This window comes from Charadrius vociferus, unplaced genomic scaffold (genome assembly GCF_000708025.1).
Source record: "Charadrius vociferus isolate BGI_N301 unplaced genomic scaffold, ASM70802v2 scaffold1285, whole genome shotgun sequence".
Classification (NCBI taxonomy): domain Eukaryota; kingdom Metazoa; phylum Chordata; class Aves; order Charadriiformes; family Charadriidae; genus Charadrius; species Charadrius vociferus.
In genome coordinates, this window is record NW_009648435.1 from 201,285 (window position 1) to 224,841 (window position 23,557).

At 54.3% G+C, this 23,557-nt stretch overlaps 2 protein-coding genes across 2 annotated transcripts; one reads left to right on the forward strand and one right to left on the reverse strand.

Moving 5' to 3' along the window:
* Positions 1-1,043: 1,043 nt before the first annotated feature.
* Positions 1,044-3,367, forward strand: LOC104286761 (aquaporin-12-like). The gene is made up of 3 exons (XM_009885394.1): positions 1,044-1,650; positions 2,185-2,301; positions 3,186-3,367. Exons 1-3 carry the CDS (start codon positions 1,044-1,046, stop codon positions 3,365-3,367), a joined length of 906 nt encoding a protein of 301 aa, XP_009883696.1.
* Positions 3,368-4,729: 1,362 nt separating this feature from the next.
* LOC104286771 lies at positions 4,730-23,133 on the reverse strand. Its single transcript, XM_009885406.1, has 5 exons — positions 22,898-23,133; positions 9,594-9,704; positions 8,033-8,966; positions 6,625-7,374; positions 4,730-4,813 (listed from the first exon to the last, which is right to left on the reverse strand). Exons 1-5 carry the CDS (start codon positions 23,131-23,133, stop codon positions 4,730-4,732), a joined length of 2,115 nt encoding a protein of 704 aa, XP_009883708.1.
* Positions 23,134-23,557: the final 424 nt, after the last annotated feature.

A 23,557-nucleotide genomic window follows, 5' to 3' on the forward strand; every position in this document is an offset into this window, starting at 1 on the left:
CTTCCCACTCTAGGGCTGGGAAACATGAGCTCAGGGTGAGGCCATTTCTCCTGTGGAGGCGGGAAGTGACCCAGAAGACACATAATGAATAGTTTATGCTCTGTTAACCATAAGTCCCTGATAATATGACATTATCCACCCCATCCCACCCTTCCTGCCGTGGTCTGTGCTGCTCCTGTGCTTTCCATCACTCACTGTCCCCTTTATTCCCCCAGAGCCCAGTGGTGGGAGTGTGGGAGTCTGGGGGTGGCCTGGTGGGAACGGGGGCAGAGGACGTGACCACTGGAGCACACCTGGTGTATTTTGTCACTTAAAATTGCTGTTGACTCCATCATGTATTCAGAGGTCTAATCCAAAGGTGTTTAGATGGCGTGGGTTTCAGAAGTCAGGTAACGAAGACACTATGGGGTGATTTTGGTGGAGCTGGGAAAGATCCTGTCTCCAATATGTGTGCAGAGCAAGGGCACGTGCAATTAGTGCCACCAACAAACGAGGTGAGGTCTTACTCGAGACAAGGGTAGGAAGCAGTAAGCAAGCCGGGCTTTCAAACTGGCCAGAGGCGGACTTTGCTGTGGCTCAGAGTGGCTCTGCCCTGGAGAAACGTGAATTCCTTGTACGGGTTGCCGGCTTCCTAAGAGTCCCCTCCTGCCCCAGGCTTTGGGATTGGGGCAGTAGGTTGTGTTTTATGGTGACAAGCAGAAACAAAACGAAGGGTTTTGCTCCTTCTGGAAGATCTGAGCAGCTCCACGGAGCTGCTGCAGCCTCTCAGATGTGACCGCTGGGCGTTGGAAGCTCAGTGACTGGGTGGTGGAGATAACACTGGGACCTGCTCGCTGGGACAACCTGTGGGCTGATCCAGCTGCAGGTGAGTCCGTCAGCTCCCTGTGGCAGCCGGCATTGGTCCGCAAAGGAGAGGCCAGCACCTGCAGCGTTTCCCAAGCCTCTCGGGCTGCGCCACGTTTGCTTCCACGCGGCTTCATAAGGAGAAGGTGCAGAAGCTTTCTCTGCTCCTTCCAGTCTCTCCCCTCAGTGCAGACTTTGCTATGGCTGGCCTGAATGTCTCCATTGCTTTTTTTTTCCTGGTTGTTGGGGTGTGCCAGGCACTCAGGCGGCTTTCCAAGAGGCTTCTGTCTCCTGGAGTGTACGGCTGCCTTGCCAGAGAACTCGCTGGCTCGTTACAGTTGTGCACGAGCTGCCTGGAGCTGAGGATGCTGTTGGAGATTGGCCCGTGGGGTGGTGGCTTTGGCCCAGACGTGGTCCTGACTCTGCTCTTCCTCCTCTTTGCTCTTCACGTTGCCTCTTTCGATGGAGCATCTGCCAACCCAGCCGTCTCTCTCCAGGAGTTCCTGCTCCTCGAGTCCAACCTCGCCACAACGGCTGCCAAGCTGCTGGCCCAGGGTGCAGGCATGGGGACAGGCTGGGCTGTCACCAAGCTCTACTGGTCTTGGGAGCTGACGCATTTCCACCTCATCCAGAACCTGATAGCGTCTGAGTGCAGCTCCTCCATCCGCACGTCCCTGCACCACGCTGCCTTTGTGGAAGGCATCTGCTCTTTCCTCTTCCACCTTGTCCTTCTCAAGTTGCGCCAGAATCACCCAATCTACCGGGTCCCTGTGCTGGCGGCGACTGTCACCTTCCTGACCTACACAGGTGAGCAGCACCTGCATTTCTTTTTCTAAGTCATTTAGAAAAAATACCTAATTTGTGGGGATTTAACAGTCCCTTTTTCATCTTCCAGGACTTGAGAGGTAACAATTACCAAGACATTTGTTTTTTATGTATTTTGGGGAATATTCATTGTGGGATGAAGACAGCAGTTTAGGGTATCTCGGCATAGATATCCAAAGATATCTAAGGTATGCCTAGATAGAGGTTATCTAAGGATATCGAGGCTATTTAGGATAGCTTGCCCCAAAACTGGGAGCACTTTCCTTCAACGTCCCCTAACGCAAGGCCTTGGTCCCGCGCTGAGCTCTTCTGCTTCCGGCAAAGCTCGAGGTGACACGGGTGGGATTTTCCCATATGCGGTTGTTACACAGTCCGAGAGATGCTGCTGCGGGAGCTGGGCAGCAGCAGAGATGCTCCCGGCAGGCAGGAGGGATCGTAGGTCTCCTGGTCCAGCTCTTTGTCTGTCTTTCCATGGATGCAAACGAGACTGATGGCCACACTTTTCTTCCCATGCAGCCGAACCATTCACGGGGGCCTTCTTCAACCCTGCCCTGGCCACCGTCACCACCTTCCACTGCTCGGGGAACAGCTTTTGGGACTACGTCCAGGTTTACTGGCTGGGGCCCCTCTCAGGTGAGATCTGCCTGGGAGGTACTGGGGGACGGGGGTTGAGATGGGGGGAAATCATAGAATCAGAGAATGGTTTAGGTTGGAAGCGACCTTGAAGACCATCTAGTTCAAACCCCTCTGCCCTGGGCAGGGACACCTCCCACCAGCCCAGGTTGCTCCAAGCCCTGTCCAACCTGGCCTTGAACACCTCCAGGGATGGGGCAGCCACAGCTTCTCTGGGCAACCTGCGCCAGGGGCTCACCACCTTCACAGTCAACAATTTCTTCCTAAGATCTCATCTAAATCTCCCCTCTTCCAATCTGAAGCCATTCCCCCTCGTCCTATCACATGGGCATGGCAGAAATGCTGGACGTAACGCAAACCATGCCTGGAAAAGGGCTCAACTTGCATGGTGCCCATGGCAAGTGTCCTTTTCTGTCCCCCTTCCCTGTCACTTATCCCTTTGCTATCCATTTTTCTAAATACAATTTCTGTGTGGGACATAGGCAAAACTGCCCAAGGCCAAAGTCTGGGGGAGATGAAGCAAAGATGTTTTAGGGCAACGGTAGGCTGAGCTATGCTATTGGGGTCGTCCACAGTTTCAGGATGACCACGGGGAGCTGGACATGTGCTGCCTTGAATGCCGAGAGCGGGGAAAGGAGACTGCTGGTGTGATTTATGGCCCTTTTGGGTCAAAACAAGCCTCGCTATTATATTAAGGGCACAATGGTTAAATTCTCATTAAAGTAATATAGCAAGGCTCTTTTAGATACTGTCAGCGAGGACGTCAGTGGTGCTGAGCTATGTTTTGGTCACGAGGAAGGTTGTGGCAAGGGCCTGAAAAATCACTGCTCATCCGTGGAGATGCTTGGCGCAGCCCACGGAAGGGGTCTGTGCTCTCATTTCAGGGATGCTCGCTGCCCTCCTGCTGTACCAAGGCAACGTCCCACGCCTCTTCCAGAAAAACCTCCTCTACAGCCAGAAGAGCAAATACAAGATCCCCAAGGCGAGGGTGGCGGCGCCCATGGAGGGTGACGAACTGCGTCGGAAGAGGAAAGGGGAGAAGAGCAACTCAGAGCCTCGTGCCTGAGCCGCGGATGGGGGGAAGGAGATCCCTGCAGCCCCTCTCCTGGGAGCGGCTTTCCTGGCGTGGACGATTTTGCTGCTCCTCCAGCCCAGCATCCATCCTGCCCCTTCAGTCCCTACCGCAGGGTGAGAGATATAAATATATATATATTTTTTTTTTTTCTTTTTTAAAGCATCACAAAGGAATCACCCAAGCTGGCCTTGCAGGATGTCTGAAACCCTGAACTCCTTTGGGAATGGCTCTCAAAGTCTCCCTGGAGAGTCGGAAAATGTATCAAGCCTGCATCACTAGCTCGGTCAGGGGGAAAAAAAACCCCAACCTAATACTTTTGCATAAATTGCTGGTTGCCTTGTATTGCCAGGAAGCTTACAGAAAGTCAGGGCTATTACGTGGGTTGGCTTGAGCAACTCCCAGGTTATTGCACCGCGCAACGCTTGAAATAATCCGACTGGGTCTCTTGCAGCCGTAAAAAGCGTAAACCAGTAACTGCCTTGGAAACCAGGGATGAGGAGGAAGCAGGCTTTGATCTTTCCAGTTACTAAATGGATATTGGTCAAAAATTGGTGTTCTTCGAGTTAAACTGAGGTCCAGCTCAAGCTGAACCTGGCAGTTCTTGGAGAGGGATTACAAATGCTCCAGGGCAAAGGGGGTTCGCTGGCTGCGGGAGACGCGGCTCAGCTGCGGACGCGGTGCTTAGCCTGGGTGTCCTGTGCTGTAAAGCATCGAGAAACAGTGCACAGAGTGTCTGTGGCTAAAAAAAAAAACGGGACCCGGGCAGCCAGCGGGGGTGAGCAAGTGCATCCCCGGGTTCCTCTCCACATCTACGTGAAATATTCCTAAAGATAAAGTTACGGTTGGTGGAAATAATAATAAAAATAAATGTTGTGATCGGCATTTACGTGAGTGCTGTCGTTCCTCTGAGCTCTGTGGTGGGGGGAAATCAGCCCATGTGATTCCTGAAAATGGGAGAAGCCGTGGCGATGTCTGAACTGACTCTGCCCTGCTTGCTGCTTGCTCTGGAAGGGGGGCAGTTTGGGTGGAAATGCCTGCTAAGGGTAAACGGGGCTCCCCCAGGCAATGCTGGGGTGCCCCACGGGTGCTGCACCCCCGGGATCTCTCCATGCGGAAGAGCAGGGGCTGGGGCAACCCCACGCACAGCATCACTGGAGCAGGGCTGGATATGGAGCTGCTGCCCAGAGATCTCCCCTGTCCCTGCCAAAAACGGCCCCTTCCTTCATTTTGCAGCAAATACTCATTTTTGCAGGATCTCTCTGGGCGGCAAATTCCTGAGCGGAATATATTCTTGATGCACTACAGCTTTTCAGAGCAATCGCGAGGTGTGTGCTCTGGGACAGGCTGCGCTTCTCATGCGATGCTCTGGTAGTACAGGTGTCCCTGCCCTGCATCACCTCGGCAGGAGCCAGAGCAGAGAAGATCCGCTCCTACTTGCTGAGTTGCAAATGGCAAATAAGGACATGGTACCTGATTAAAATCCCGAGGGAAAGTGTAAGATGCAGGTTTGGTACCTGGAGGTGCAATCCTCCCTGCCCTGGGGACCAGCCTTGCTCCTCCCCGCAACCCCACCGTGTCCCCTGTGGGATTTTGGGGCATGCCCTCGTCTATGCTGCCTGTGGGCTGCCCATCTCCCTTGCTGCCATGCGGGATTGCCCTCTGGGGTGATGCAGAGACCACCTGGAGGGCAAGCTGGACCTCTGCAAACCACGAGACCACGCCACGTCCCAACAGGAGAAATGAGGGAAGGGAGCGACACAGCGATACGTGGCCATGCCTCAGGGGTGAAACTTTATAGAACAAACGGCGCCTCAAAAACCAGGCAGCAAACGCCCCCAAGAAAGCGATGTCCCGGCATCACGCCTGGCTTGTGCCTGTTCCCTTGCAGGGGAAGGGGGGTGGGAACGCAGTCTGGGTTTTATCCCGGTTAAAGCTGTGAGCAGGAGATGGGGCACCTTCGGGTGGAAACCAAAACCTTGGAGGCTCTGCGTGGCTGGCCAAGGAGAGCCCAGGATGCTTGGATCTCCCAGCAATTTTTCGTGAGCCTCTTTTGGTTTGGAAATCGCACTGAAAACCCTCCGCTGGGGCCTCTGTTTATCCAAACTGATTTGCTGGCTCTGCTTTTGATTTGAGGATAAGTGTAGGATGTGAAAAGTGAGGTTGACTAGCCCACCACAACCCGTTCTTGTGGTATTTTTTCCCCCAGGCGGAGCGTCGAATGTTCCTACAGCCGCTCCAAGGCTGGGCTGGGACGCCCGGCTGCGGAGATGCTCACGAGACTGCCCTCGGCCCTGTGGGCATTTAACTCGCTGTCTGACACTGAGATGTCGGCGTCAGCTCTGGGGTAGGAGCCAGTCCTGTACATGCAGCGTATGAGCGCAGCACCCGAAGGACACGTGTGTAACCACAGAATCAAGGGGGGAAAAAAAAAAAAGTTGATTTTTTTTTTCTTTGGGTCTTTTTTTTTTTTCCCCCAGTACATTTTCGGATGTTTGAGGTCTGTTTCTTGGGCTGCTGGGGGAGGTTGTCTACGGGGCAGACTGACGTAATTAAGGGGGACGGTGAATATTGTTATTTTTAATTCAGAGACTGCTTTTCTAGCACGGTAGCATTAAGGTGCAGCGGAGGAGAGCCGCAGCTGAACAGACTGACTGCAAATCAAGCTCTGCCGCTCTGATTTACGGCTTGGCCCCGCGCCGTCGCAAGCTCCGGCTGGTGGGAGGGCAGCGACATGGTTCCCAGCTGGAACCCATCTACCTGCGGTACCCAGCGCGGTGCTGAGGACTCGGGCTGCCCTCCTGCTTGTCCTCCTCGCTGCTGAAGTCAGTGCTACGCAGCACGAAGCCCCAGATGGCCTCCTCCAAGGCTTCGGCTGCCAGACAGGACCTACCCTGGAAGCATCGTGTGGTGTCGAGCCCCCAGGACCCCCCTGTTGCAGCCCGTCCTGCTCTGCAGAGATGGCAGCTTGTAGCACCCAAAGAGCTTGTGCGTGGTCCTGCACAAGACAGAGGTGGCCAGAGGCTCTCGTGGGCAGCAGCGGCCCAACCTGCCCGGGGAAGAAGCAGCTGCTGAGCCCAGGAGGGTAGCGCCTCACGGTCCTCAGCACAGGCAGCTGGAGAACGATGCCTGGAGGGGGGCAAGGAGGCTCAGCCTTGGGTGCCCTCCAGCCTGTGCTGCAGGGCATCGCCCTGCTGAGAGGGCTGGTGGGTCTCGGGGGACTTCTGGGCAAACTGCTTCTTGTAGAGAGCGCTGCTGTACTGCAGCTCTGGGGTCACCAGCCGCCGGCACATGCGCTCTGTCTCCTTGTCCAAGCCCTGCTTGAGGTTATAGCCCAAGATCTTTGCACTGCCGTGCTGCAGCGGCCTCAGGGAAGAGTCCTTGATGTGCTTTGGGGCCACGCTGCCCGTCCCTTGCAGGCAGGTCCTCGCCAGCTCTCCCTGCCTCTCCCGAAGTACCTTTACTTCCCGCTGCATGCGCTCCCTGCCAATGTCTCGGTCAATCCTTTCCCAGAAGGTCCTGTTGAAGTGGGTGTAGATTTCCCAGTCCAGCCTGTTCCAGTCCTTTATCTTTTCCACGATGGTGTCTGAGAGCAGGGACTTGGTGCTGCTGTCCCTGATGTTGAGCGGGAAGGAGACGACGCTGTCCAGGTCCCAGCACAGCATCTCCTTCAGCAGCACCATGGACTCATCGAAGTACTCCGAGATGAGAAGCAAGTCGAAGGACGCCTCGATGGCCTTCAGCATGAGTTGCACCCGCTCGGCTGAGACATCTCCGTCAGGGTTGAAGCCAAAGTCGAACGTCATGAGGTTCCTGGCGTAGTGGCTGTCACCGTCTGCGGGGTTGTAGTAGTGGTAGGGCTGGCTGAGGAACTCCTCCAGGCTGTGGGCGCGGGAGAAAGCCGATGTGCCCTTGTAGTACGCGAAGGAGGACTCCATGAGCTTCACGGGGTTCCTCAGGATGGAGAAATAGAATGCTGAGCTGGACACCACTTTATGCACCTGCAGAGGAGAAAAAGGAGGTTTTAAAGGTGGGGTAGGGAGAAGGGACCTGCTCACTCGCAATCCTGTGCTCTGCTGGAAAGCAGAAATGCTCGCTGGGTTTGGAGATGGTGGGTGCTGGGGAGGTTTTCAGGGTGCAGCTCATCAAAGGAGCCTTTATGTCAGCTGTAGGGAGCCCCAGAAGAGGTCACAGAGTGACCAAAGTTCCCTGCCACAGCTGGGTGGCCTGTCCGGGCTTGAGATACGTCCTATTTCCTTGCCAGATCTGCGTGTCCTCAAGTGGCACCCAGAAGGGTGGATGCTGGGCATGGCTGACCTCAGCTGATGCGCTTAAGGCATTCTCCTCTTGCAGCTGGTACCTTCTGGGCCTGTCCAGGGAGCAAGACATCTCCAAGGGCCCACCAGGCTAAAACGAGATGATAGTTGCTGACTGCTACAGATGTTGTCCCTTGGCTTGTCTCAGGTCACAACACAATGATTCATCAAACCATCATTTACAGAAGCTCTCAGGAGATGCCCATAACACGCAAGGTACCCGGGGGCATAGCTTCAGCCCTGAAGAGTTTACATGCTCTGCAGGTGTCCCAACTTGCTCCCCACGAGCCCCTCTCTCCCTCCCCTGTTCGCCCTTCCCAAGGCATGGTGGCTTTGCCTGTACCTCCGGCTGCAGGAATCGCATGTGGTGGCAGAGGATGTTGAACCGCTGAGGGCTCCTGGGGGAGAAGCCCTGCACAAACTTCGCCAAGAAGTGGCGTGGGTAGAAGAGCTGGTTGCCACCCCCGATGGGGAAGGCGAAGGTGAGGTTGTGCGTCTCGCCGAAGCGGAAGAGGATGTTCATGACGGTGCTGCTGGCACTCTTGTGGACTTTGAGGAAAACAATGTCAGTCTTGGGCTCACATGTCTCCCCTTGAGAGGAGACCCCTCTGGCCTGCTGGCCTTCTCCAAGAGTCACCTTGTCACCCTTGGAGACTTCTGTCCAGCTTGGGAAAAATCCTCTCTCTGGGTCTGTGTTGTAAAAGTCCTCTGCTTGTGGAGGTTGAGCTGAGTTTGGCAAGGAGCTGCCCCACCGATGGTGGGGGGAACCTGTGGCTTGAGGCTGATACTGGCTCTGTACCACCACCTGCCTCATTCCTGGTGGTGATGTTCTCCTGTGTTCCTCTGTGGTCATCCTGTTTGCAAAGATTGTGAACTTGCTGGTGATAGCATCAGCGTCTCCCAAAACTCCAGAGATCCTCCCAGAAAGACTTGGAGAAGGACCCTCTCTGATTGCTTTTCTCAGGCCAGGAAGCTGGGATTTCAGCCTCGTGGATGAGGGATGGGCTTCCACCTTCTTGCTGCCCTCCAAAGATGTCCAGTGCTCCTCTTGCCTGCCTGGGCTGCTTTCCTGCGGGGTCTCCTGGCTGAAGTACAGATGCATCTGAAAAACATCCTGCACGCCCTCAGTCGAAGTGGGGTCCGGCATGGCTTTCCTCTGCCAGTGCGGGGAATCATCTTCCCACAGCAGGTTGGGGGTCTGGAGGGCATAGCTGAGCCTCTTCTGGCTGTGGTCCGTGGTCTGCTGCAGGGCACGCTCCAGCTCACACCGGCAGTTTCTGTAACAGGGAGGACATGAGACTCAGGTGTAAATGGGCAGAGGATGGAAGGGGTGTGCAAAGAGGGCAGCTCCTCTGCAGCTCAATGAAGCCCTCCCTGCAGACACCCCAAAACAAGTTCCCCCATCTTTCTTGGGGTGAGTGGCATTGCTGGTGAGCATAGGACTTGGCCACTGCCCTGTGGGAGGTCGGGGTGAGTGCAAGAAAAGAAGGAGATGTCAGCAGTAATGTGCTGGTGTCCCTGTCCCCCTGGAGCATGGTGGGCTGGTGGAAAGCCACAAAGCAAAAGAAGGCGAGGAGAGAGAAGAATAGGTGACCTGGAGAAGCTGGAGGAAAGTTTGCAGAGTACCCCAGACTGAGAGGACGCTCATGGGCTGTAGGGTTTTGAGACCAGCTGGGACAAAGCCCAGAGCAGCCTGGTTTGGACGCAGAGTGGGCTCAGCTCTGGCCAGGGCATAGGGGTTGGATGTGAGGGCCCTGGAGGGGTCCTCTCCCACCTGGATTCTCCTCCCTGTCTAAAGACGACACTGTTGGGTGGTTTTCAGGAGGACAGTTTTGAGCCAACCTCGGTGGTCAGCGAAAGGCTGGAGGATGAGGTGCAGGTTTGCAATCCTGCTGGGGACCTACCTGGGAGGCTGCAGCTTCTCCGCGAATTGAAGCGTGACCAAGAGGAGGATGAGGAGGCTGAAGAAGATCCAGAGCCGACCTGGCTGGCACCTGTATATTGCATTCAACTTCCTGCAAGGAAGAAGACAGTTCAGACCATTAGTAGGCAGAAGAAATGTACGTGTGTGTGATGCAGAGGGGAAAGAGGCCTTGAGACTTTGTTTAATCTTTTTTTATTATTATTTTTTTTTAAAGTAAGATCACGTTTTCAGGGGTGAAAGAGGTGCAGAGGCAGCGATAACCAACGAACCTCTGAGGCTGTGTGCTTGAGCGGTGTAGCCTCGTGGAAATTTCCAGCCAGGACACAAATATCGCACCGAAAGGTAAACAGTGATAACCGAAAAGTCCCTTGGCTGCTCAGGGACGCCTCACCAGCACCGCTGCAGCTCCTTCTTCAGCAGCAGGAGCAGGCACCACTCGCATTTGCCCTGCCCTGCCTACCCTGGAAATATCGGGACCCTATCTTTATAAATAGAGACAATAAATCTTTGTTTTCCCTGCTCTCCCCTTATCTTGACACCTGCCGTTGGAGGTGGTTGCACAGGCTCCAGCTGTGGCTGCAGATGTGGTGCTACCGTGGGGACACCGGCTATGCTGGTCTGGTGCGCAACCTGGCTTTTAGTCTGGTCTTAGCCAAGTCTACAACAGCAGCGTGATTTCAAGTCATCGGCACTACGCTATGGGGTTTTGGGTTGTGCGTGGGGACATTCAGACCATGATAAATGTTGCCATGGGGCTTTTGCTGTTTGTAGGGCTGGCTACAAACTGTGGTGGAGCTTGATCGTAGTCTTTCATCTCAAGCGGAGCAGTCCAGGGACTAAGCTTCCTGGGAAGAAGGATTAGTTTGCATCTCATTTCTGCTGGTTTCTACCCAGGGAACCTACCGATGCCTAACAGGAGATGATTTGTATTGAGAATCTGGTTGAATCCTCTATTGTGGGCTCCTTCTTGGGTGGGAGCCCAGCCTGCAAGCCCCAGGTATCTGCTCTCCATCTCTCAGAGGGAGGGAGCAGGTACAGGCCGCGTTGCTGAGCATGAAACGAAGGGATCTCAATAGGAAGAATTAAGGAAAGCAGAAATTTGGGCAGTCCTTGCTTGGAAACCAAGCTCTGACAGGTGATGTTTGTTGATGTTGTCCGCTTCCTTCCACGGACAGTTTTGGACCAAGAGAGTGGGCCTGGAACCTCACAGACCTGCTCGTCCCAGAGCTTCTTTGCCTCCTTGGTGCTTTATCTCCTACTCCAGGCACTCTTGTGACATGTGGGTGACGTCCTAGCCTGATGAGCTGGCAATGACGCAAACATGGGCCGTCCAAAGTGGTCACGTGCATCCCATTGGTGCTGGTGAGCAATTTTGGCTTGCTATTGAAAAAACTGGACTTGCTCCAGAAAAAACACCGTTGACTGGGCGTTACGACAAACTGTAGTTTCCTTATTACAGCACTGCTTCCAGTGGTTGTGGATTGGTTTGGACACTCATGGTTTCCACACATTGGTTCTGCCAATAATGTCCCACACTGAATTGAAACTCTAAGCTCCTTCTGGGAGACTTTTGGTATCTAAAGTACTCAGGACTGTAAAGGCTGGGAGGTCTTTGGTCACGATGGTGCTGCTGAGGATTCAAAAGGCACGTACTTGTTAGCACGGTGAACAAGCTGGTTGTCAGCTGCACAGCATCCCCAAAACCTGATGGCAACCACGCTCATCTTCCACTTGAGGAGCAGACTGCCAGGCTTGGCTGGCAAACGTGCACGTGGCTCGCTGCCTGGTCGAGCAAGCAGCACAAGGAGAGCCTCGTGCTGTCAAAGATAAATGGGTATGGCGAGCAACGGATCAGAAAAATGCCAAATGCTTAAACAGTGCTTAAAATGCCGAAACCCGTTAAAGGGAGAGGGTTGAAGCAGAGACTCGGGGCGGCCCCAGAGCTGCTGCAAGGGAAGGCTTGTTCAAACACCCCGGTGTGGAAGATCATTGATGGCCAGAGAGACCAAAGAGGGAGAAGGCAGTGAAGGAGGAGTTGCTCCAGGATGAAGCGATGCTGCTGGACGGATCTTGCTGGAGACCTGGTGCAACTCTCCGATCACTCAAGGTGCGGCTGATGAGGAGCTCGTCTGCCTGGCCAGCCTACGAAAAGCGGCAAGAAGGGAATGAAGAGCGAACGCACTGTGGCATTTAGCGATATACCCAAACTCCCTCTTTGGAGAGACAGCACCCAGTAGCAAAGGCAGAACGATGCAACACTTGCCCAGCAAGCAGTGCTGAGGTAGGCAGCGCTCTCCGTTAGCCTGGTATCTGTATTTTGTGTAGGTATAATTCTGGATTTGCTTCCACAGAGGTCCCTGGTCAGTGCTAAACTTTCAGCTTGTAGAGAATCTGTGAAAGATTGAGATCCTTTTGCTGCCAGTCTGCCGCCTCTTTGAGATGACCATGGAACACCGCAACACGTTGCTGGCTGCTTGGGTCTGACCAGGCTAGCATAAAGCCAGAGCCCTTCCTCCAAGCTGGCCCTGGTGGGACACATGTACCAAGGAGGGTGTGCTGAGACAGGGAGAGCTGTGGCAGCAGGGAAGTTTGCACTGAAGATGCTAAGAAGTTGCACCGAAGGCAGCAAACCCTGGATAAAATGGCATATGGCACACGAGAAGCCTTTGCCCTGGAGGCTGGAGCAGCTGGACCATTTGTAGCTGGACAACGAGCCTTCAAGAGGCTCGACTGCTTTCCATGGGTAACTCCTTCACAGCCTTCTCTCAGTTTCACGTGCCAGGATGAGCTCCCGGGCATAGGTGTCTTGGGGCAGAATTAGATACTTGAGATCAAAGCACCAGGAAGATGTCCGAGATGTGCACGCGGAGCTGGCGGGAGTCAGCGCTGGCCCAGAGGGCAGCTCAGGCTGCAAGAACAACCTGCAAAGTCTTTGGAAATGCCTCCGGCTGCGGGCAGGCTGCGGCTGAAGAGCTCCCGTGGGTGGGAGCCCACATGCTGTCACCTCCAGAAGTGACAAAGCAGAGTGCAGAGGTGGATGCGGCACCCCAAAGACACTGCGAGGGCTCAGCAGCAGAGCCACAGCAGCTGAATCCTCCTGCGCCGGCTCAATGGATTTAATAAAAAACTGAACCGTCGGTCATTTATTCGCAAGGGATGATGTCCCCCGCCGTGTCTTGCTGTCTGCTCCTGGCAGGGGAGGGGGTGCCACTGGCAAGCAGGCGCTGCCGGATTGCGGCAGCATGGCAGATTTCCCCTCCGTTTGTGTTTTTTTCCCCCGCCCCCTCTCTGCTTGAAGCAGAGAGGATGACCTGCTGCCCTCCGAGCTGTGCCCCTTCCCTGCCCAGCGCCGGCTGGGATGGGTCTGCGGTCGACGCTCATCCGTGCGTGGTCCCAACGGACCCGTGGGTGCTGCGGGAGGTGGCCGTGGCTGGGTTCAGCGGGCAGGCGGGTGGCAGAAAATGACTGCTTTGATTTGCCGTGGCCAGATACGCTCCAGGCAGCGAGCGATGGTGCATGGGGAATTAATGTACACAATACACGCGCCAGCGATAGCCTGGTTCCTCTGAGCAGCGATTGGAGCCATTTTCTTTACTTGCATCACGATAAATGACAGAATGGTGACAACGGTCTGCAGGAGGCTCAGGAGAAGGTGAGGTAGCGCAGGAAGGGCAAACCGGTGCCCAACCTACTCGTGAAACTACTGGGTTAGGAAAGCCTCCAGGTTCCCCCCACGCCGCAGCTTGGTGTGCAATGCCCCAGATGCCACAGGCGCGTGGGAAAAGGCTGTCCTGCCCCAAAATGCTCTGCCCCAGCAAGAGGGATCTGCTGTGAAGTCAAGCCTTGCCCTTCTCTGCTCCTCATCCATCCTCTCCAATGCAGAGGCTGCGGAAGAGTGCACCTCACCCTACAGGAGGAGCCACGTTTCTGCTCCGTGCCCACTCTGCGGGTGAGCGTGCAGCACCGAGCGCAGCGAGCCCTCGCCTGGGGTGATGCAGGAGGGATCAGCACCCTACTTGCCTCACCAGCGTCTTTGCTGCTCTTCTTCTTTTGCTGTACAGGACCTGACAAAAGATGCTGTTTTCCTGCCTGTCGTACCGGGGAGAAGTGCTGCCCTTGGGGCTTTGCAAGAAGAGAGCGCCCCATCAACCCCGACCTCCCGGCATTTTCACGCAGCAGAAGCGCTCCTCTGCCCATTCCCGGCACCACTTCCATTTCCCAACACCGAGGGACCCACAAGGGCAAGACGTCTGAGTAGGATGGAAATACTATTTTACTTAAGGAAATAGTGTTTTACTTAAATAAATAAATAAATGAATAATCCACTTACGTGATCAAATACCTCCTGATTTTCAGCATGGTGAGCTGGAACCTTGGCTGGGGAGCGGGTGGCTATCGGCAGACTGGGAGAGTGGAAAGCAAACACCCGCAGCCCGGTTTGCGCGCCGCTGGCCCCTCCCTGGGGTGGGGGTGACTGGGACGGCGAGCCCACAGAGGACCTTCCCACCGGTGCCCTGCTCTCCAACCCCTGCTCCAGGGAGCGACCAGCCTCCGCTCTGGTGAGTGGCAGGTTTAGGTGGCTACGGCCTTCTCTGCAGAGCACTGCCACGTCACGTCAAGCGGTGGGTAGGCTGTCTGGGCGCTTGTGGACACTGTGGGGGGTGGCCGTGCCACCCATGTTTGCATCCCTGCCTTCCTCCTTGGTTTCACCTGTGGCTGTTGACGTTCTGCTTTGACCCCTCGTGTCCTCCTGCTCTGCTCTTTGTGGTTGATCTTTGTCCCTTCTTTTTTTTTTCCCCTTCTTGTGTTCTGCTTTTACTTCTTGACAAAGCTGAGGACAGAGATGACTTGCTCACAGCTTTTTAGCTCTTGATGTGTTGATACAGTCTTTGAGCCTGTGCTGCTGAGACCTTGTGCAGGCTGGGTCATACCTGCGTGTCATGGAGCTAATCCTTTCCTTTTCCTGGCTCCATCCACTTTGGACTGAGGTTACGCCAATCCCTGGCTCCCTTCTTTGCTTCCCCTTCCCATACTGTCTTCTCCAGGCACCGCTTAACACATGGATATCTTGCATCTGCCATCTTCAGACTGGCTGAAGTCCCGTGCTGGGACTGTGCTGTACCAGGATGACCAGCAACAGCACAGCCCTGCTAGGAAGCCAACTGTTTCCCAGTAACAGTAGAAAAATGGTCACTGGGTCTGCTTCTTGCTGGCTGGTGGACAGTGCAAGACAACCCAAAGGAGGACTGGGAGGCTGCCCTCCATGATGGAGGTCCACAGCCAGTCCTTTGTTCAGGGTCTTCTCCTTCTTCGGTAGCTCTTCCTCCCCACCCTTTCCCTTTAAGATTCATCCCAGCATCCTGCACACCATCGGCAAGGCACAGCCATGGCTTTGTGCCACCAGGGATCCTAAGCCCGGTTAGCAGGACCACGTGCTCCTTGTACTTGGGCACCAGGGGCAATGGTGGAGGTGGAGGATGTGTGGCTGTGACCGTGTGTCACCAGGAACCAATGGCTCGGGCTGTGCAACACTAGTTCTGGAGGACCAGGCTCCCCACGTGCCTCCTGGCCCCAGTGGAGAAGACCCTGACAGTGCGTGTTTTCCCTTTGCCCATTCTTCACCCATCCCCATGGCTCTCAGGAAACATCTACCAGGTAGATAAGACACTTCCAGCCCAGACCTTGGCTTTCTGGAGGGACAAAAGGGCCCAAGCTTCCTCCCTCCCCTGTCGCAGGTCAGGAGACTGTTAGCCTTAGCTTTAGTCAAAGCCCCCCTGGCACAGGCAGGTGCTGCCTCTCCCCATCCACCTCATCAAAACCACAAGTTTACTGTGGGGCTGTTGCGTTCTCCACCCATCCTGCGCTCCTGCTATCTACCCAAGCTGGCAGCTTATCAGGGAGCCCGGGGCTGGGTGAGAGCCATGGGTGAGCTCGCTGTTTGCAGGGGTCAAACCCCTTCCTGCTGTTGGGATCGAGGGTTGGTGCTCCTTCCTTCTCCTCCCCTCTGCCCAGCCGTGTCCCGTGCAATCCGAGATGGACAAGCCTGCTTGGGCAGCTGTGGTGATGTGGGGTAGGTGGCTAAGGGGTCTACGAGCGTTCCCCAGGCAGGGGGATATCCTTTTTCTCCAGGGCGTGGGGGACCCTTGCCCTGGGACCATCAACATGAAGGTGCCCAGTCAGGCTTGATCTTGCTCCTCTTTGGTTGTTTCCTCTTGCTCGATTGTAGCTTGTGGGGTTTGCTGCTGCCCAGCTCACTTGTTTGCCTAAGGACAAACCTAGTTGTCCATGAGGACCTCACAGGAGGTCCAGTTTTGGTATGTAACCCAGGTCAGAGTCTCCCGTATTCCTGTTTGCTGCCTGGAAGGCTCTTTCTTGGGCATGACTTGACGCATCTGAAGAGAAACTCAAAAGGCGGTTGTCTGCTCCTGCTGGGATCTGGTGATGTGAAGCACAGCATACGCGCTCATCTGCCTGCATGCTGCTTGTGTCGGAGGCCGCAGCTGCAGGACCTCGGCAGCTCTCTCGGGCTGCTTCTGTTACCTTGCAACTGCATCCCAGGGAGGTTTTGGAGTGTGGCTTGAACAGGATGGGGATCTGCTTGTTGACCAGTGTCTGAGGGCCTTGGTGGAGTCATCTGAGATTAAACACAGCAGTCTCTTCTCCCCTGGAGATGCTGGAGCAGGGGTGGAGATACGGGCAGGCAGGTGTGTCTTTTGCAGTAGTGTCTCTTGAGAAGCGAAAGATGCCCTTGTAGGAGGGATGGGGCTCTGTCTCTGCTCACCGGGCAGCCAGGTCCTGCTGGGGTGGCCTAATGGGCTCATAGCTTTTGTGTAGGTGTGAGGAATGTCCTGGTGGTGCAGAACTGCCCCAGCTGCCCACTGCTGAGTATGACCCCTATAGGGGGTCATACTGCGATGGTATGTGCACCCTCCTGGATGGGTGCATGTTCACAACCTGGGGATGGGCTGATCTCAGCAGAAAGCAGATGAGGAGGCCCAAAGACTTCTGTCCCTTCCTGTCCCCCGTCCCTATACTCCCACCCCTGCTTAAGATGATGAGCAAGGAGACCTCCGCTTGCCTTGAGACACCCTGGACCTTGCCACTCTTACACAATGGCTTTCCTGCTTGGCCTCTCCGTGGCCTGGAGAGGCTGCTGGTGGGTTTTTCCTAGGTTGTTGGACAAGCTTAGATTGGATATTAGGAAAAATTTTTTCACCAAAAGGGTTATCACACATTGGAAGAGGCTGCCTAGGGAGGTGGTGGATTTGCCATCCCTGGAGGTGTTTAAAAAAAAGGTAGATGTGGTACTTGTGGACATGGTTTAGAAGTGGTTTTGCCAGGGTAGGTTAATGGTTGAACTGGATGATCTTAAAGGTCCCTTCCAACCTCAACAATTCTATGATTCTATGATTCTACAAGCTGCACCTGCACCTGGAAAGTGGGCATTTCTGGTCCATATGCAAGTCTGTACCCAGGGTTGAGGTGAAGAGGAACACGTGGGAAGGTGACTGCCTCTCCAGTGAGGAGGAGAGGAGACCTGCGACCTAGATTTCCAGCCTTGGGGGCTGGACCAATTGCCGGAGCAAAGGGTGGTGCAAGGGAGAGCACTGGGGTTTGCAAGGGGTGTGAGCCTTGCTGTGACATCAATTAGTTGTTTGCCTCCCCTCATCTGCACCTTATTCCTTTTCCTGCTAGGTGGGAACTGCTCCAGCATAAAAATAACGCAGCAGAAAGCTGCGCGTGGGTTTTTTGTTTGGTCTTGCTATGGGCAGATATGTTTGCCATCAACAACACTCCTTGCTGTGCCCCAAGGTGTGAACAACGTTGTCTCCTCGCAAGGGTGACAAGCCAGCAAAGGCTTTCCAGGCAGGAACAGTGAAACTTTCTTCTCCTGTGAGAGATGGGATGCTGCGATAGTGCTGGGAAATCCAGGTCCATGAGAAAGCCCACCACTTCTCTCCAGTACCAGGTTTTTTCTTGGCTAACGAGGAGGGGACTGATGTCCTTACGTGTGCTGGCAAGAGGGAGGCATCTATAGCCCGGAGGTGTCTTTGTAGAGAGCAGAGGCTGGGGTTCTGGGGCAGATGGGGAAACTGCTTCTGGGGCTTTCCCCTCCGGAGGTTGGGGCAACCCCTGGAGATGTCCTGGGGCGGGAATGGCCCACAGAGGTTTCCTTAGCAGGGAATGGAGACTGATGGAGCTCATGCTGGAAATGGCACCTTACTTTTAAAGTCAGAGCCGAACATCTGCAAAATAAATGAAAACTTCTTTGTGTCTAAAAGAAGCAGTCAATGCTCCTTAAACTCCTGGTGAAGCCATTAGTTGGAGGGGGAGAACTGGAGTGCTACAGAAAAGACATACCCAGCGTTAAAATTATCCTGGGAAAATCTCATGTTAGAGGAGCCTGGAAGACCTCTTGGCAGTGCTGTGAGGGTGGGGCAGACCTCCAAAGAAGCGCAGCTGGTGAGAGGGACTGAGGAGCCTTCCCATGAGGGAAGACCAGAGGTGGCACTGACTACATCTGTGACAGGAATCCAGGTACCTGCAGCCAGAGTCTCCTGGCTTGAGACTGTTGTCCCTTTGCGTCATGCAGGTAGCTAGACTTTGAGGACCTGACAGCAGGTTGTTCCCATTGGGATAAGTCAGGGAAGACACATCTGATGTTGGATTAGGTCCCATTCCTCACCCAGGATGACCACAAGTTCCTGTCTCCCACCATTGGTCCCTGCTGCGCCTGTGCCGCCTGCCCAGGCTCCACTGCCCCATGTCTCATTGCACGCTCACAGCATCCCATCAGGAAACCCCTAAACCCACCTCTGCTTCTTGGTTCGCATCCTTAGTCCTGAGGTTTCCCGTTGCCTCCTCCCACCCTGCAAGAAAGGGCCGAGCTGTGGCTGAGGCCGGGGATCTGCCTTTTACAGGCACAGAAGTACCACCAGAACAGGCACGTTAAAACATACCTTTGAGCAATGCCACAACTCATTGTCCTGACCTCAGCAAGAGACAAGAGCACGGCCGAGTCCTGCACGCTGCCAAGGCTGGCAGGGCTGTCCCTGCTCACATCACTTTGGAACTTTTTTCCCCCATTTTTATTTCTTTGTCCTTTTTTTTATTTTTATTTTTTTTTCCCTGCATGCGCTTTGCTTAGGCAAGGACTTATCCTCATCATTTTCTGCTCACACGTGGTCAGTTTGGCCATGTCATATGTACCCTGGCAGCCTGCAGCTCTCTGGATCTCGGAGGGGCTGAAAAGACAAGAGGTTTGCATGCGTGTCTCCCCAGCAGCGAGTCAGCCCCAGACGACAGTGGGGAAATCGGGACCTGGGACACCCTGATTTCCCAAGTCTGCAGTCCTTCCTGCAAAACCCCCGCTGGAGAGAAACTTCAGAGGGATGGCCTTTTCCCCCATCTCCAGCGAACTCTTTGTGCAGCTTTTGTTTGTTTTTCAGACCAGTTTCCAGACAGACCTATTCACGAAACGAGCCACGATAAATTCTAGATGACTTTCTATGGGGAATCCAGTGCGCCGCGTTATCAGCAACCTGAGAGTTTACTTTCCCAGTCATTTTGTAATCTATCACCCACCAGGCCTCCCTTTCCGCTGCTGGGCAGCCGCCGGTCCATTAGCGCCTACCTAAATTGATATTTAGTTAATTTTACACTTTGCAGAGCGAGTGAGCCATGCTGATTTACTTAGTTCCTATTGTCTTCTCCTGTGACATTGAAGTCAGCCTGCTTTGCAGTGAGGTACCCATTGATACCAGCTCCCTCCGAAAGGATGCTCAGGGCCAACGGGAGCAGATGGGAAGGTTGGGAGCAAAGCCTGGAGAGAGCCAAGAGTAGGACCGGCGCTGTCACGCTGTGGCTGCTGGGCTGGATGGGATCCCGGCGGCATGAGGATCTTGTTCCAGAGAGGAGGAGGCAGAGCCTGTGCCAGCACCAGGCAGAGCTCCTCTTGGGCACGAAGACTGAAGAGCAGCTGGACCTGCTCAGGTTTAAGGTGAGGAGTGCGTTGTTGCTTCTGGCTGTATGCTTTTCAGCTTGCGTCGGGGCTTTGGCGCTAACCGTGCGCTTATTTGTTCTTTAATCTCAGCCACCTTATCAGAAGCCTTTGAACAGCCAAATACATCTCCGCTCACCTTGGGAAAAGGCTTTGCGATTTCTTTTCGGTTGGTTTTGTTTCCTTGCCAGAGACCTCCATGAGATTAGCTTGATCCCTCACAAACCTGGGCTTTGTCTTGAAGCCTCTGAAGCTTGCAGCACTGGCAGCACTCGGGTGCTGAAAGGCCTGTATATTTTAGGGTGGCTTCAACATTAGACCAGATCCTTCAGCGCCTTGTAGGATCTAGGATCTTCTGAACAATTCCTGGTGGCTGTCCATGTTGTCTTCTCCAAAGACACCAGGTTAAACATTACTGGGACCACTTGCTGGTCTGTCTGTAGGTGTATGGGAGCAGAAAAGGAAGTGGTCATCCCAACCGCAAGGTGCCATGGGCTCTCCTCAGCAGAATTGGGGGGAGGCAGCTCTTGTGGGTGAATTGTGTGTATTTTAGTTTGCTCCCATTGCCTCCTGCCCTGTCCCTGGGCACCACTAAGAAGACCCTGACTCCCTCGCCTTCATTCCCTCCCATCAGATGTTTATACACATCTGTGAGGTCCCCCGAGCCTACTTTCTCTGGGTGGAACAGCCCCAGCTCTCTCAGCCTCTCCTCCTCTGAAGGATGCTTCAGACCCTTCATCGCCTTCGTGGCCTTGCATTGGACTGTCTCCACTAAGTGCATCTCTCTCTTGTACTGGGGAGCCTGGAGCTGGACCCAGCACTGCAGATGTGGCCTCACTAGTGCTGAGGAAGCTCTGTTTGACCTAGGGATGGCCAAGGACTCTCCATGACCAGTGAGAGTCCTGTGTAGCTGCATCTGACCTGGAGGAGAGGGTAAACACTGGGTCTGGGTCCGGCCCCGGCTCTGCCTCGGCCAGCGCCTGGTACCCACAACAAAATAGTGGAAATGGTTTTCGATTGAAGCCTGGCTAGAAAAGCCATGTTGACTGAGGGAAACCAGGTGGAGCAGGCGTTTACAGAGCAAATGCCTTTTGAAACAAATCAGCGGGCAAACAGGGTGGGGACCTCATGGTCTGATGCCGCCTCCTATTTATGGAAAGCATGACAGGGCGCCCGGATCAGTGTTGATTCCTTACCTGGCAAAAAAAAACCCAAACCAAACAAAATGGAGTGAAATCTAGGAGAAATTTTATGGTTTCTAGGAAAGCTACAGCATTGACACGTGAGTACTAAACAGTTGCCCCAAAGGTGGAGGTGTGCGAGTTACCGTGGCCTCACCTCTCACCGAGGGGTATTCCCTGGGTTATGGAGGGAAGCTGAGGGTCATCACCTGAAGATGATGGCCAAGGGAGGCTGCTCTGCTGGGTCTCCAAGGGGAGCATCCCTTGCGTACCTGCCCTGCTGACTGAGATGTCTTTGCAGGGTCATGCCACTGCCAGCGTCCTGCCTTCTGCTTCTGAAGAGGAGATCAGAAGGAAAACATTGGCAGTGGTGGAAGGTGCATGGAGAGATCCTGCAGAGCGTTCCCGTGAGCACCCTGCAAGGAGGGCATCACAGCAGGGTGTGTGCCTTTTGTCCGAGATCTCTTAAAACATCGGTTCAGTTCATATTAGGGATACTTGCAGCTACGAGGAAATGTAATGACTGCGTGGGTCATGGTCGGCTGGTGTTGGAGGAGATGTCCGCAGTTAAATCAGATCTTTCCATCTTCTCTTCCTGTCTGGGAGGTGGGACGTGAGAGTTTGCTCTGCTCTCTGCAAGTCTCAGCTGCGCTCAAGTGAGCCTCAGTTCAGTAAGAGGAAGGATGCTGAAGGCACGGGGTTGTAGTTGTATTTTTCTCATAGATGATGACAGCAGAGCTGCCTCCTCCTCATATACCAAGAGTATTAGTCCTGGTACGAAGCTGTGTCGGATCTGTTGGGAATTTGATCATGGAGTCCCACCAGCAAGGAGGAGAACAAGAGGACTAGCGCTAGTGTCCTTGAAGGACTTGGAGAAGAAAGAGTGCCCACCGGGGAAAGGGGAGAAGCAGTGGCTATGTAGAAGGATGAGCTTGAAAACAACTGTCCAGAGATCTGAGAGTTTTGGGAGGGATGGAGGACCTCCGTATGTCAAAGTCAAAGGAGAGATGGAAAACATCAGGAGGTGTCCTTGGACACGGCCAGCACCACTCCGTGCTGTCAGCAATGTGCACGCACTCATATTTTGGCTCTTCTGCAGCAATTTCCACGCAGCAGAATCTGTATCTTGTTCCTCCGTTTGTACCCAACCACAGCTGGATGCTACCAAGAGCAGTCACCCTTCCCTGCACAAGGACCTCAAACTCTGGGACCTTCCTGAGAGTGTTAAATCTTCGCTTCCCCGAGGGAGGAGAGACTGGCCGGCCTTGATAGCTGTCCCCTACAGAAACTGCAGTGCCCACGTCCACACCACAGCTCTTCTAGGTGAGGAAGGGATTAAAAACTCTGGACTTGTTCCTGCTTGTCCCTGCAGGGGTCATCAAAGCAGCGTGGAAGTCACAGGTAGCTGCCCAGAGAACAGGCACAGTGCACTATTTCCTGATCAGAGCCACTTTTTAGGAAAAAAGCCCCTGAGATTTGCATTTGCTATCCTCAGTTGCAATAGAAGAATCTGTCGATGTATCCGAAATGTTTCCAGGGCAAGGAAAATAATTTGCAGGCCCTGGAAGCCTGCAAAGGAACTGGAGAAGCTCACAGGAAGCCTCACTTCGCCCCTCTGCTTTCCCCCCAGCACATGCTGCTCTGCTCTGGCCTGGCTCCTTTGCCATCGACCTCGTCACCCCAAGGAAGGACTTTTGGAGTCAGATCCCCACAGGAGGGTATTCAGGTCTGAGTTGTGCTGGTCCCACCAGCTTCTCGGTCTGGTCTCTGGAGCTGTTGTGAGTGAGTGTGTGGCACCTTTGACTGCAGGTGAGAAGCTGATGCTCTGCTCCTACAACCTACTCCACCGCACGCATCATGTACACAAGAGGTAGGGGTCTGCCGCTTCTCCCTTTGGCCAGAAGGACTCTGACCTTGAAGCTTTCCTACGAGGAGAATTGCTGCTTTTGGAGACCTGGTGTCTGCTGATGGATCTATTTATTTATTTTTTTTTTACTCATGTATTCATTTTTGCTGCTTTTGCGTGCGATGGTGCTGCCTTGGGGCTTCGTGGCTCGAGTTGTAAATGGGGAGCGTTTGCTATGGGATCTGCAGCAAATGTACCTTAGCTGCAGGTCAGGCTCCTGCTGGGGCTCCCAAGCTCTCCACTTGGTTCTGCCACAGCTCAGCTGGTGTTGAGGCTGTAGAAAATCCAGATTCCCATCACTTCTTGCCTTCACGACAGTGTTGACGCAGAAGGTATCCAGGGCTTGAACATCGGCCAAGTCACCGTTGTCTTCTCCAAGACCAACAAAGCCCCCGCTGTACAACACTGCCTGAGGTTTATGCTTGATTACCATATACAACCACAATAATTAACCTAATTCGGATGTCAACGCCCTCTGAGACACTGTGGGTTAGTTGAGGAGCGATGAGGCGAGTCACAGAAAGAGCGTGAACCTTCATCCTCCGCAGGGCTGAACTGTGGACACCTGCCTGCAAGCTCCCGCAGGCGGTGGAGGAGGGATGGAGGCACACAATGCGGCATTGTGATCCTGCTCAGGCGGCAGGTCAGGGTGGGAGGGAGGTCGTGACATTGCTGGTGGGGAGCTGCGCCCCGTGCAGAGCCAGCTCCAGCCATTGTGTTTGAGTAAGGGCTGTGCAAACAGCACTACGTGCTGGGACAAGGCTGCTGTTGCCATTTCTCGTTGGCGGTGGTGGGTCGGAGGTTCAGAGGGACAGATTTGGGTCCAGAGTCTATGTGTGAGGAGAGCTGATCAGAGA

Excerpts from the sequence above, each read along its gene's own strand:
- LOC104286761 (XM_009885394.1), top strand. The coding sequence starts at position 1,044 with ATGGCTGGCCTGAATGTCTCCATTGCTTTTTTTTTCCTGGTTGTTGGG. Across the intron at positions 1,651-2,184 it reads CACCTTCCTGACCTACACAG|CCGAACCATTCACGGGGGCC; the intron begins GTGAGCAGCACC and ends CTTCCCATGCAG. Across the intron at positions 2,302-3,185 it reads CTGGCTGGGGCCCCTCTCAG|GGATGCTCGCTGCCCTCCTG; the intron begins GTGAGATCTGCC and ends CTCTCATTTCAG.
- LOC104286771 (XM_009885406.1), bottom strand. The coding sequence starts at position 23,133 with ATGGTAATCAAGCATAAACCTCAGGCAGTGTTGTACAGCGGGGGCTTT. Across the intron at positions 7,375-8,032 it reads TGCGATTCCTGCAGCCGGAG|GTGCATAAAGTGGTGTCCAG; the intron begins GTACAGGCAAAG and ends TCTCCTCTGCAG. Across the intron at positions 4,814-6,624 it reads CAGAGCTGCAGTACAGCAGC|CAAGTAGGAGCGGATCTTCT; the intron begins GCTCTCTACAAG and ends TTTGCAACTCAG.